General features: G+C 50.2%; 1 protein-coding gene across 3 annotated transcripts in view; it reads left to right on the forward strand.

Annotated features, from left to right (window-relative positions):
• The window catches only part of HIPK2 (homeodomain interacting protein kinase 2), a 176917-nt gene that overhangs the window by 145573 nt on the left and 18970 nt on the right, over positions 1–12374 (forward strand). For all 3 annotated transcript variants that reach the window (XM_029922732.1, XM_029922739.1, XM_029922723.1), the window contains exons 12-13: positions 907–1188; positions 12122–12366. In XM_029922732.1, coding sequence (XP_029778592.1) covers positions 907–1188; positions 12122–12366 — 527 coding nt within the window. The remainder of the gene's footprint in view (positions 1–906; positions 1189–12121; positions 12367–12374) is intronic.

Consider the following 12374-nt stretch of genomic DNA (forward strand, 5'->3'; position numbering starts at 1 on the left):
ATCAGTAAATCTTAGTGCCCGCCCCCAGAAAGGAACAAGCAACATATCTGACACCAGCTAGACAGAAACTTAAATAAACCTACAGAATTATTTTCATCTTCCTGCCTTTCAGCTAGAAGGTGCTAGAACGTCTAAGGACATAACAGGGTCTTAAAAAGTTTCTTTGGCCTCTCACTGCACAGATATGACCAGGGTCAGCAAAGGTTGGTGGGGAGGGGGTAAGGTAAGGTATTTTTTTTCCCCAAAGTTACCAGAAACCACATTTGCTCATTTGATAAGGAATATCAAGTCAATCAAAAACTTGATTAAAAGATCCCTATTTAAGTACACCTTTTCCTCCTGCATTTTTCCCAGGTTTTTGTCACAGTTAAAACAGACGGTAAGCTTCTTATAAGGCTCTGGTGTCAAAAGACACGAGTGTCATGAGTGGCAGAACAGCCGTTAGCAAGGACACCGAAGCTCTATGTGGCAAATAACATTTCTTTCTTTCAACTCCCTTCAAAACAAGACCCAAGTGCAGGACCAGAGAATGACCAGATGGAGCTCAAGAAGCCAGGCCTTGACCCTGAGGACTGGGCTGCATTGGCACAGACAGCCCTGAGGCCCCGGGGCCCTGCACCTGCGCCCCCAGACCAGCCCGGGCCTTGAGCACAAGCCCTCTCCCTCTCCTTCAAGCCCGGGCTGTTCCCTTTGTCCTATTGGGAGCAGGCACACGGCACCAAACCAGAGCCCCGAGGAGGCCATCTGGGTAGCAAGTAACCGAAAGAGCGAGCTGCAGACGCAGCCGCTGTTGCAATTACAGAAGGTCCCTGAGTGCCCTGGGCCTCCAACTTTTTAACGGAGATTTGGGCAGAGCCAGCATTGCCTGACCTTCCTCCATGAACGTGCGTGGCTTTGTCGTTACAGAAACGTCTCCACCTGTGAGGTGTCCTCCTCGCAGGCCGTCAGCTCCCCTCAGCGGTCCAAGCGCGTCAAGGAGAACACGCCGCCCCGCTGCGCCCTGGTGCACAGCAGCCCCGCCTGCAGCTCCTCCGTCACGTGCGGGTGGGGTGATGGCGCGTCCAGCACCACCAGGGAGCGGCAGCGGCAGACGATTGTCATTCCCGACACCCCCAGCCCCACGGTCAGCGTCATCACCATCAGCAGCGACACGGACGAGGAGGAGGAGCAGAAGCACGCGCCCACCAGGTGAGGCTGTGCCGCCTTGGGACACGCGGGAAGGTCCGGGCAGGGGGCGCGCCCTGGGTCGCAGTCCTGGTCGATTCCCATCATCAGACGTGATGAGCTCTCACTCCTGGCCCCCTAAGTTCTGGTCTTGCCACGTCCTAGAGTCCTCAAGTGATTTCAAGGGAATATCCAACAGATTTTCCATAATTGTTCAACACCAAAAGCATTCTGAATCCCTTTGTTCGTGAAAAATAGTTGCGGTCCCTCTACATTTGGGGGACTTGAGACCAATTGTGTGCACGGCGCCAGTGTATTTCAACTCCTGTGTAAGCTTAAACATCTCTGCCTTGGGCTGTTGAATTTATTCCCAGTTGGTCAGGATATTTCTCTAGCATCGCCTTGGCTCTCTCAGAATTCGAAATAATTGTCCAATTAATCAGAAATTTCTCTGTGTCTGATTAACCCAATCTTTCAAGCTGCCAGTTGGCTCATCACCCAGAGAGCATTACTGTTTATTCCAGAGTAGTAAGAACTCATTTTAGTCTCTGTATGCTTCCTGGGAAGGGGAAAGGAATATTTATTTTATTTGCAAGACTATTAACCCTAGCGCCAAAGCCTCTTTTCCTACATTTTCCAGCCAGGCTTCAGCAGAGCATGGTTTGTACTTGGGCTGCCTGGTGAGCCCCTGGCACTAGCCCCTCTGAAACAGTCAGTCCCCTGCCTTCTGCACCCCTGGGAGCCTCTGGGCCCTGTAGTCCGAAACCCTGACTCCAACCTGCTGGCCTCCCCCCACCTCCCCCCCACACCCCTGTCCCGGGACCGAGAGTCGGGGAAGGGAGGCCTGTCACCGCCAGGCCTGGCGCCGCTGGTCAGCACGTGCACCGCGACCTGATGCAAAGCTTCACGTTCACAGTGAGGCCCCAGTTACTCCTTCCTGATTGGATACACTGTCACTAATTAGTAATCCCCAATCTTCTTGATTAAATAATAAATTCCCACACTTGAGTTCATTACCAAACATACAGATAGACTAATTAAAACATTCTCACTATAGCTATTCCTGCCCAGCCCATCATCCCCTTCCTGTCTCCATAATACACTCAATATTTTGTTTTCTGTCTCACGATAGAGCTAGTGTATGTCTCATTCCAATATTCTCTTTCCCTTCTTAAAACGGCTCGGCCTGGTCTTTGGTGTGTCTGAAAAGAGACTATAGTGGAGAACCCGGGCCGGGGGGCGGGGGGGCTGCACTGGGGAGACTGGGCGCAGTGCTTCCCTCCCCAGCTGCCTGTTCTGGGACTGGCCTTGGTTTCCCTTTTTGGATACAGCCCCCAAGCTGAGTCAATATTCCATCCGCCCAGCGCCTCATGCCTCCCAGCCCAGGGCAGCCTGTCCGTGGGTTCATAGCATTGGCCTTAAATGGGCCGAGCAGCCCCACACAGCCCTTTGATGCAACTGGGAAAAGGAAAAAGCTATTTAAAAATCTGACAGTCATCTAGATTGTACTATTGTTTTTGAAGTATGAGATTTGAATTGACACAGGATCTCAACATATGTGCTCAGGAGAGAATTGAATAGGGTGTCTAAGGAAAAGCAGGATAAGAGAGCGGTCTGTCCACCAATCAGACAGCTGCCAGGGCCGAGCACAGCGCCGAGTCAAAGCACAGACCGCTTCCGCTGCGGTCCCCAAAGCCCCAGAAGGAAACAGAACCGAAATTCTTGGCAGCACGAAAGGACCTTGTTGTCAATCAGTTGAGACGTAGGGGAGGGCGGGGAGTGAGCCCACGGGCAGGTGCGCGTGTAAGACCCAGCCACCAATAGTGAGAGCGGGCCATCGAGTACCAGAGCTTCTTAAAGTGGACAACGCAGGGCCTGCCTGAGACGTTGCACCAAATGCAGGAAGCTGCAGAGCTAGGCCAGAGTCACCGTGAAGGGTGCGGGTGGTCCGCAGTTGTCACAGGAAGCTCAGAATGAGACGACCGTGTGTTCTGGAGAGATCAAATGACTGTTGTCTTGAAAAAAAAAAATGTTTCAAGACCCAAGAAAACAGGAAAGTGTCTTTGAGTCTGAGTAGGGTAAAACAGAACCCCATAGCTGTTTTATTTATAGCGAAACGACTGTATAATGTGATCACATTATGGTGACTATGTTTCGGAGTGAGAGAAAAACTGAGAAGAAATAGGATTACTCGTCCTTAAAAATCAGAATTACCATAAAATTTAACACAGTAAATATTTCTTGGCCCCACCAGCGTGAGATATTATGCTAGGAACTGCAGGTGTTACATAAATAAGGTAGACAGTCTGTGTCCTCGGGAGGTGTGCAGGGTAATACGCTAAGACATGTACAAATCATAACACAAAACGGAGTACCATCCCATAAAAACGAGCAGAGTGCTGTGGAGATTCAGAGGGAGCATAGTTTGAGGAAATAGCAGGGAAGAGGGGACTTTCTGAGGTCAAAGGTCCAAAGGGTGTGGATGAATAGGAGAGGGGTGACATTGCAGATTCCAGCGAGGTCGGCAGCAGGCAATGGGGCTGGAACCTCAGAGGCAGGGTCATAGGATCTGGGGCACAGAGGGACACAGAGGGGCAGCTGTTGAGAGAGGAGGCAGAGGCAGGGATGACAGGGATTTCCGAATGGGAAGGGGATTTGAGGAATAGTTGGGGTTCAGTGGGGGTGCTCAGCTTCAGGAGATGCTGAGGAGCTCATGGGAAAGCACCAGTCTCGGGAAAAGAAGGGTGTACCCCCAAGTGCAGCCCATTGGGGAGCCTCTTGGCCTCCCTCCAGCTAGAAGCTTTTCTAGCCTGTCCGTGTTCCAGTTTGAACACTCAGGACTTCGCTGCTTATTCCCAAACCTGATTTCTCCTGTGCCCTGAGCATCTCGATTCTGAACTGCAGTGTTCCCGACCTCGTTTCCTGTTCACTGCTCACCCCAGGACCAGCCCTGGGGCTCGGTCTAAAACGCTGATTGCTTCCCCTAACGTGACTCAGGCTCCGTACAGCTGGAGGATGAGGGGGCGGAGGACACTCACAGAGACGTGATCATGGTGGCACATGGCCGCGCCTCTGCCACCAGTGTCTTTTAGAGCCAGCACGAGACCTGTAATGGCGAACCCACAATGCTAGGCCTATTCGAGGGTGTCACTAAGTCTCTGGGACCAGATGACATTGCCTAGAATTTTTAGAGGAATGCCAAGGCAAAGTTACTATTCCAGACCCCCATGTTTGGCACTCTTTGTTGCCAAAGCAGACGGATGGTCAGCAGCTCCTACTTGTGAGGAAGGTTCCAGAGCACGCGGTGCAGGCTGGGAGTGAGCAGATTAAAGGGGAAGGGAATCATGACAGACATGTACTAAGTGCTCCTATTGGCACTGTCCTGTGTGACTTTCAGAAGGGTATACATGGGGGCGCCTGGGTGGCTCAGTTGGTTGAGCATCCACCTTCGGCTCAGGACATGATTTCACAGCTCATGGGTTCGAGCCTCACATTGGGCTCTGTGCTGACAGCTCAGAGCCAGGAGCCCGCTTCCGATTCTGTGCATCCCTCTCTCTCTGCCCCTCCCCTGCTCATAATCTGTCTCTGTCTCTCAAAAAGATATAAACGTTAAAAATTTTTTATTTTATTTATTTTTTTTTTCTTTTTAAAGAAGGGTATACACAGCAAGTAGTTATGCTCATACTCGATAGGTGAGGAATCCAAGACCCAGGAAAGATAAGTGACTCGCCCAATTGTTGAAGGTTCGAAGGAGTTGGATTGGAATTTGGGTCTCGCACTCTGGAAGACACGGCAATCTTGATTACTGGCAAAAATGACTGATTTCTCTTCAGTTTTAACCTTGACAGATGTGAACTCCCTCACAGTCACGCCCACTATGTGTGGGGCACCAGGCCAAGGCTGTGGGGGGTCCAGAGTAAGTCCACCGAGCCTCAACTGGTCCCCAGGCATCAGGCACAGTGCTGAGCTCTAGCAGCAAGAAGGGCAGAGGTCAGCTCTTCTGATTCTTTTAACGTAGGGAGGCCAACAAGACCCGGCGGCCTGCTTTTTCTCAGTGGGAGGCTGTTGGCCTAGGGGTCTGCGGGCATGGCTAGAGATTTGTTGTAAAGATAGAAAACAAACCAAACTGTAATTTTTCTGAGTCCCCTAAAAGGAAGTAGTAGAACCAATCTTATTTTAAGTATTTATAAGTGATTTTGATTAAGGGAACATTTGACTGTATGTGCTGAATAAGCCACCTTCTCTCCCTTGAAATCCTGAACAAAGTTTATTGGCGCATATCTTATTATTCAGACTCTTTGCTAACTTTGCTTTGTGCTGAAACTCCCCTTTAGGGGCCATACACACAAGCTTCAGTCATGAGGGTAGGTTTTGTTTTTTTTTTTTATAAGAAGGTTTTTTTCTTTTATGTTTATTTTTATTTATTTTGAACATGAGAGAGAACAGGGGAGGGATAGAGAGAGGTAGAGACAGAATCCCAAGCAGCCTCCTCACTGTCAGTGTGGAGCCCGATGTGGGGCTTGATTCATGAACCACGAGATCATGGCATGAGCCCAAGTCAAGGGTCAGACACTTAACCGACTGAGCCACCCAGGTGTCCCAAGAGGGTGGTTTTTAAAATGTGTGACCAGAGTGGCTCATTTCAATGGATCAGCTAGAAACCATTTGGTCCAGTCTCCTTAGTCCTTCATGTAGTCATTCATTCAGGTACCCGCATATTTCTAGGGGACACGTTTTCGTCTCCCAAGGTCACCAGGGTGCTGCGACCTGCCACATCCCTTTGTGCGTGTAGGCGGCTGCTCCAGAGAATTACCCCTGGTGTTACCAAAATGTGGACTTCAGGAAAGTTGCCTCATTAACATCACTCAGTATTTTAGATATTCTTAAATTTTAAATTATAAAAATTATATATAGTACCTATATACAGTTATAAATTCTAAAACTTTATAGATAGTTTTATAAAAAATATGTGACCCTAAATGTTCTTCTTTACACTAAATTGCAAATCTGGAGCAATTACTACAGATCAGGACGCTGATAAGCTGCTGCTCAAGAGTTTGGCCTGAAAGACTGTCATCTCCTAAACAGAGGGGAGCACCCACGCTCCGGTGTTACCAGCCGGGCGAAGCCACCCCAAGGTGGACCCCGTGTCCACGGCCACCCACAACCATACCCCTCCTCTACTCGCCTGGCGTGTGAGCCTCAGTGAAGAGACAGGAACCTGACACGCAGCCTCATGGGAAAGGGCTTCGTTGTTTTGCAGTTTTAAGTTGCAGCACAGCCCAGGTTGAAGGAGATTTCAGTCACCCGACTCCTCTCAGGAGACGGGAGGATGTTTTGTCCAGCTGACTTCACCGCGTCCTCTCGGCATCCTCCTTGTGCCTTTAGAACGGCCCCGCGGGTTGAGAAGTATGGCTATAGGTCTGCCTTTTACAAAAGAGCAGCATTTTGAAGAGGGGACCCTGCACCCGACCATCTCTAGCAGCCTGTCCTAACACTCCAGCCTGTGACCAAGCCATCACTGAGCCAATGTGGCTTCCACAGGCCAGAGGGAGGAGGGGCGGGAGAGTGCTGGGTGGCACGGGCAGAGGGGCAGAGCGGTGCTCGGTGGCTCAGTTGCGGAAGGAGGTGGAAGGAGAAGGAACACGTGCTTGTGCTGCGTGTGGTGAGGTGACCGGGCCCGGGGCTCTTGCACACCTTGCTTCTGATTTCTCAGGAAGGTGGTCTTGCAAGACCGTCTTCCCAGTGGGGGTGTTTGTGTGTGCGTGCATGTATGTGTGTGTGTGTGTGTGTGTTAAGAGAGAGACCTACACATAGATACAAACATGTAGGTAACATAACTTGAATGGAACATATGTGCCAAATTTAAATGTAGATTTTTTTGTTTTCTCAGTAATGACTTTAAATTGAGAGTTAAGTCGTACATCAGAAGGAGCGCATTGACCAGGAGGCGTCAGCCTCTGGTCCCTCTCCTCACACGGCAGATTAAATGTACTCAGCCATGTATTTCTAATTGGGTGGAGGGGGCGTGTGAACAGGACCGCAAGCCACACACATCCCCGTGAAGGTGGTCGAGCCAGCCTCTCCCCTCCGTCAGCTGAGGCACCTGTCAGTGTGAATAACTCCATGGCTCTTGTTTAGATGTCCCCTGCTTAGACAAGAGCACTGTCATCAAAACCAGAAAGAGGAGTTACAGTTAGTTTACATTTTGGGTAGGAAAGGTGGGTAAAAGATAACATGGCATAGTGACAAAACGAGAGCATGCTCACGCTAACTCGATAGCAAAAAATCTAACCATGACTACAAAATGGGCAAAGGATTTAAGTTTTTTTAATTTATTTTGAGGGAGGGAGCATATGTGTTCATGAGGACGGGAGGGGCAGAGAGGCAGAGAGAAAATCCCAAGCAGGCTCCATGCTACCAGCACAGAGGCCGATGCAGGGCTGGATCCCACAAACCATGAGATCATGACCTGAGCCAAAATCAAGAGTCAGATGCTCAACCAACTGTGCCACCCAAGTGCCCCCTTGAATAGATATTTCTTAAAAGAAGATACATAAGTGGCCAATAGCTATATGAAAAAATGCTTAACATCACTAATGATCAGGAAAACACAAATCAAAACTACAATGAAGTATCACCTTACACCTATCAGAGTGGCTGTCATCAAAAGAACAGAAGATAAGTGTGGACAAGGCTATGGGGAGATCGGAGCCCTTGCACACTGTTGGTGGAAATGTAGTGTGAACACGCAGCTGCTATGAGAAATAGTATTGAGATTCCTCAAAAAAAATTAAAAATAGAGCTACCATTGATCCAGTAATCTCACTTCTGAACATTTATCCAAAAGAGCGAGATCAGGACCTTGAGGAGACGTCTGCACTCCCACGTTCATGGCTGCATCGTTCACAACAGCCAAGAGGTGGAAGCAGCCTGAGTGTCCGTCAGATGAGCAGACGGATGATGGTAAAGAAAACATGGCTTGTACATACAATGGAAGGCTACTCAGCCTGAAAAAGAAGGAAATTCTGCAAAGAGCAAAGAACCTCTTAACACGCGGTTCCTAAAATAGTCAAGTTCATAGACTCAAGCAGGGGAATCCCGATTGCCAGCAGCTCTGAGTTAAACCAGATGAATGAACTTCAGGGATGCGCCGTGCAACGCTGCAGCCATAGTCAGCAACGCGCTACTTAAAATCTGATCGAGAGGGTAGATCCCATGTTAAGTATTTGTAAAGTCAGAATTGCAATGTTCTTTACTGCACGTCTCGCTGTGAGGATCAGCGACCAGTGTCTCTGGAGTACTTGGAACAGCTGCTGCACATCCTATAAAGGCTGCCTGTGGCTACTAATCCATGTTGTGAGAAACACCGAGTTTTTATCACACACAACATTGATCGTGGAATCAGGGCAGTGAAGTAATCCAGTGGATTTCAGAGCAGGTTGCAAGTGGAGGGATGTCCGGGGTCACGCTGATATCAGGCCACTGTCTGGAGGATGAATGGACAGCAGAGCCAGGCCTAGAACGAACACCGGCCCCCAAAACATAATTGGAAGCCAGGCTCATGTGCGGTTCAGCACCCATGGACTGTGCACCTGCCACAGAACACGTCTGCATTTTGTGCGGTGACCCGATGAGCCGCTGTATATGTGTGTCAGTTATGTACAACTGGCTGCGGCAGAAGCTAAGAGTGAAGGACAGGGCAGCACATGTCCCTGTGTCCCCTCAGGAACCAGGAGCACTTTATGATGGCATCTGCGTGGTGGCGGGGTTGATGGGGGGGGCGTCCTTTAGGAACATCTTTATACATAGCAGACCAGGCACAGGCAGTCATTTCCATCACCCACCCCCTCTCCCAAGCATGGAAAACAGCTGCAGGGCTCCCTTGTCTTTTTTTTTTTTAAATAAACTTTATTTATTTTAGAGAGAAAAAGACAGGATGCCAATGGGGGAGGGGCAGAGAGAGGGAGAGACACAGAATTCAAAGCAGGCTCTAGGCTCCAAGCTGTCAACACAGAGCCCAACACGGGGCTCGAACTCACAAACCGGGAGATCATGACCTGACCAAGGTCGGACACCCAACCAACTGAACCACCCAGTCACCCCTTCCTTGTCTGTCTTTTTAAGGCAGTGCTCCCTGCTCATTCCACAGCCTCAGGCACTTTTTCCTGGTTCCCCACTTCCTAGTTTTTGCGCCAGATCTCAGTGCCCCCCACCTGCTTCCACACACAACCCCACACACACACTAATTCCATTTGTGTTTTGTCTCTCAGGTATGCACTTCAGTGGCATTCAGTACATTGACAGTGTGTACAACCATCACCACTATTTCCAGAACTTTGTCATCAGCCCAAACAGAAACTCTGTATCCATTAAGTAATAACTCCCCATCCCTCCCTTCCCTAGCCCCTGGTAACTTTGAATCTACTTAGTATCTGTCCCTTTGTGTCTGGCTTCCTTCACTGAGCATGTTTCCAAGGGTCATCCATATCATAGCATGCGTCGGAACTCTGTTTGTCTTTATGGCCAATATTCCACTGTGTAGATATGCCAGGTTTTGCTTCTGCTTCATCTGTTGACGGTCACCTAGGCTATTTCCACCTTTTGGCTAGTGTGCCCTGCGCTGCCCTGAACACTGGCACATGAGTTTCTGTTGGAGTCCTGCTTTCAGTTCCTTTGCACATATACCCAGGAGTGGAACTGCGGGTCCTACGGTAATTCTGCGTTTAGCTTTGTGAGGAACAAGCATATGGATTGTTTTGCATTTCAACTGTTAGAAGTGGGAAGTGCAGGTCTTTATTAATTAAAACATATCTTATCAAAGTTAACGTGAAGAGCTGTAAATATATGCAGTCAATTCATTCCTCGCCTTCTTTTGAATTCTTAACAATTATCATCAGTATGACTCATTTGACAGTTCATCACGGAAGGCTTTGTGACATCCATTATTCTCTTTAACCGATTATTTTAAAGCTTTTACTGTTTAACTTGTCATGTTTTTACACAGTCCCCCACTGAAATTTTAATCACCTCCGGGGCAGAGCATGAATTCTGTTTCTTTGTACAGGAATTCCCCATAGCACCTACCACAGATCTCCAACTAATGAGTTTTAATTTCTTTTGTATCAATCTTCTGGTTTATTCATAGGCTAGAAACTTCTTCGTCGAATCCGTACCTTGATAGAATTCACTTTGCCTAGATCTGTTCTTGCAAACCTGTTCTCACATGTTAAATGAGGGAACACAACCAATAACGATACTAACAGCTAACATCTGCTTACTGTGTGTCGTACGCCATTCATAGCGCTCCCATGTGTTTTCTCACTTCTCCACATAAGCCTGTGTGTGTAGGTGCTGCCGTTATCCACATTTGACTGGTAAGGAGACAGTCACACAGAGGCTGAGCAGCTAGCTGCCCACGGCCACACACCCAGCATATGCTGAGGGTAGGCCCCGGGCTGCAGGGCCTGTGTTCTTACCCACAGACTCTGTGAGCAAGGGGCACTTCTGCCCTGAACCGAGAAGGACACAGTGTGCAGCCACGAGAAGTATTCAGCCCAGATAGCAGTAGCATCAGGCTTTGGGGAGCAGGGGCTCAGACCTTCTGTGGGCTCATGTCTCAGCACCCCCAGCCTTTTTGTAGGTTAGCAGCCCACGTGTCCTTCTGCTTCCCTTCCGCCCGGCTGCCTGGGGCTCTTGGGCCTGCCCACTTCTCTGCTGCCCTTAGGGTGGCAGAGATTTATCTTGGAAAGAGTGTGGCCTGCAACTGGCCGTGTGACCTTGGGTGAGACACCACGGGAGGGTTGTGGCTCCATTAGGCACTCCATAAATAGCAGCTTCTTCTCCTAGCAAATGAGTTGGAAACTGACTGTCTTACGTGGGTCAATCGATATTTCTTAAAAATAGATGATCAATATATAAAAATAGATGGAATCCATTTTTAAAACCTTCACAATAAGCAACAAATTCCATATCCGTCATCCCACCAGCCCATCTCGGAGGCAGACAGAATTGGTTCCCCGAGTCGCCGCACAAACATAAATATCTCAGGAAAGAAAATGTGTGCTGGCCAAGAGCCCTCCAACACCGGTCCCTCCCCGTCAGCACAGAACGAAGCTTCAGATACAGGAGGACCAGAGAGTCCAAGCAGCTCTCTTGTAGGCATCATCCCCGTGGGGGCCCTTCCGACCTCACCTGGACACGATGCCGTCCCCTCCCTGGTCCTGGGCCCTGGCGGGAGGAGGGCCAGGCCTCCCCTGAGAAGGGGACTCTCAGCGGTCCTGGTGGCCTTTGCCACAAGTCATCCCACATCGTGCCACCCAGCAAAAAGGTGGCTGGGAGTGTCACATCCAGCTCCCTACTTCTCTCTCTCAGCCTGTCTGGGCTGTGTGGTGTGGTCAGCATCTTCAGACCCTCACTCTTCATCTGCCCCTCTCTCTGCATCCTGCTCCCTCTTGGATGCCTCTACCCCCCCCACCCCCCGCCCAAGTTTGCTGGGTCTCCCAGGCCCCGAGCCTAAGCTGAAGGTGCTCTGCCCCCAGCCCTGTCCTCCCACACCAGGGCCTCGGGATGCCAGGGACTTGCTGGGCTCCTTCTACTTGCTGAGATGTCCCCTTCTGGTGGCTCTGGGGGTGTTACCACACTGCTCTGGGCTACAGGCACCTCCCCCGCAGTTCTGCTGAGCTCAGCTGTGGGAAGGGGGTTGGGGGGGAAGCCCAGGCCCACCTGGAAGCTTCTCTTCAGTTTCCAGAAGCACCTGTGGGCCCAGCCCCGGCCTTTCTCGCGTCTTCACCTGCCGCCTGCTGAAGGTTGGACAGATGACACCGGTGTGCCCATTCTCCCTGCTCCCATCCCCTGTCCTGGAGCACAGAGAAGATCTTGTCACACGGCTGGTTCTGGAACGGTGTCTCACTTCACGGCTTTCTCGTGGTTCTGATTTCTCCCTTTCCATTTTCAGCACTGTCTCCAAGCAGAGAAAAAACGTCATCAGCTGCGTCACGGTCCACGACTCTCCCTACTCCGACTCCTCCAGCAACACCAGCCCCTACTCCGTGCAGCACCGCACTGGGCACCACACCAACACCTTCGACACCAAGGGGAGCCTGGAGAATCACTGCACTGGGAACCCCCGGACTATCATCGTGCCACCCCTAAAAACCCAGGCCAGCGAAGTGTTGGTGGAATGTGATAGCCTGGGGCCAGGTAACTCG

Source organism: Suricata suricatta, chromosome 2, assembly GCF_006229205.1.
Source record: "Suricata suricatta isolate VVHF042 chromosome 2, meerkat_22Aug2017_6uvM2_HiC, whole genome shotgun sequence".
Taxonomy (NCBI): domain Eukaryota; kingdom Metazoa; phylum Chordata; class Mammalia; order Carnivora; family Herpestidae; genus Suricata; species Suricata suricatta.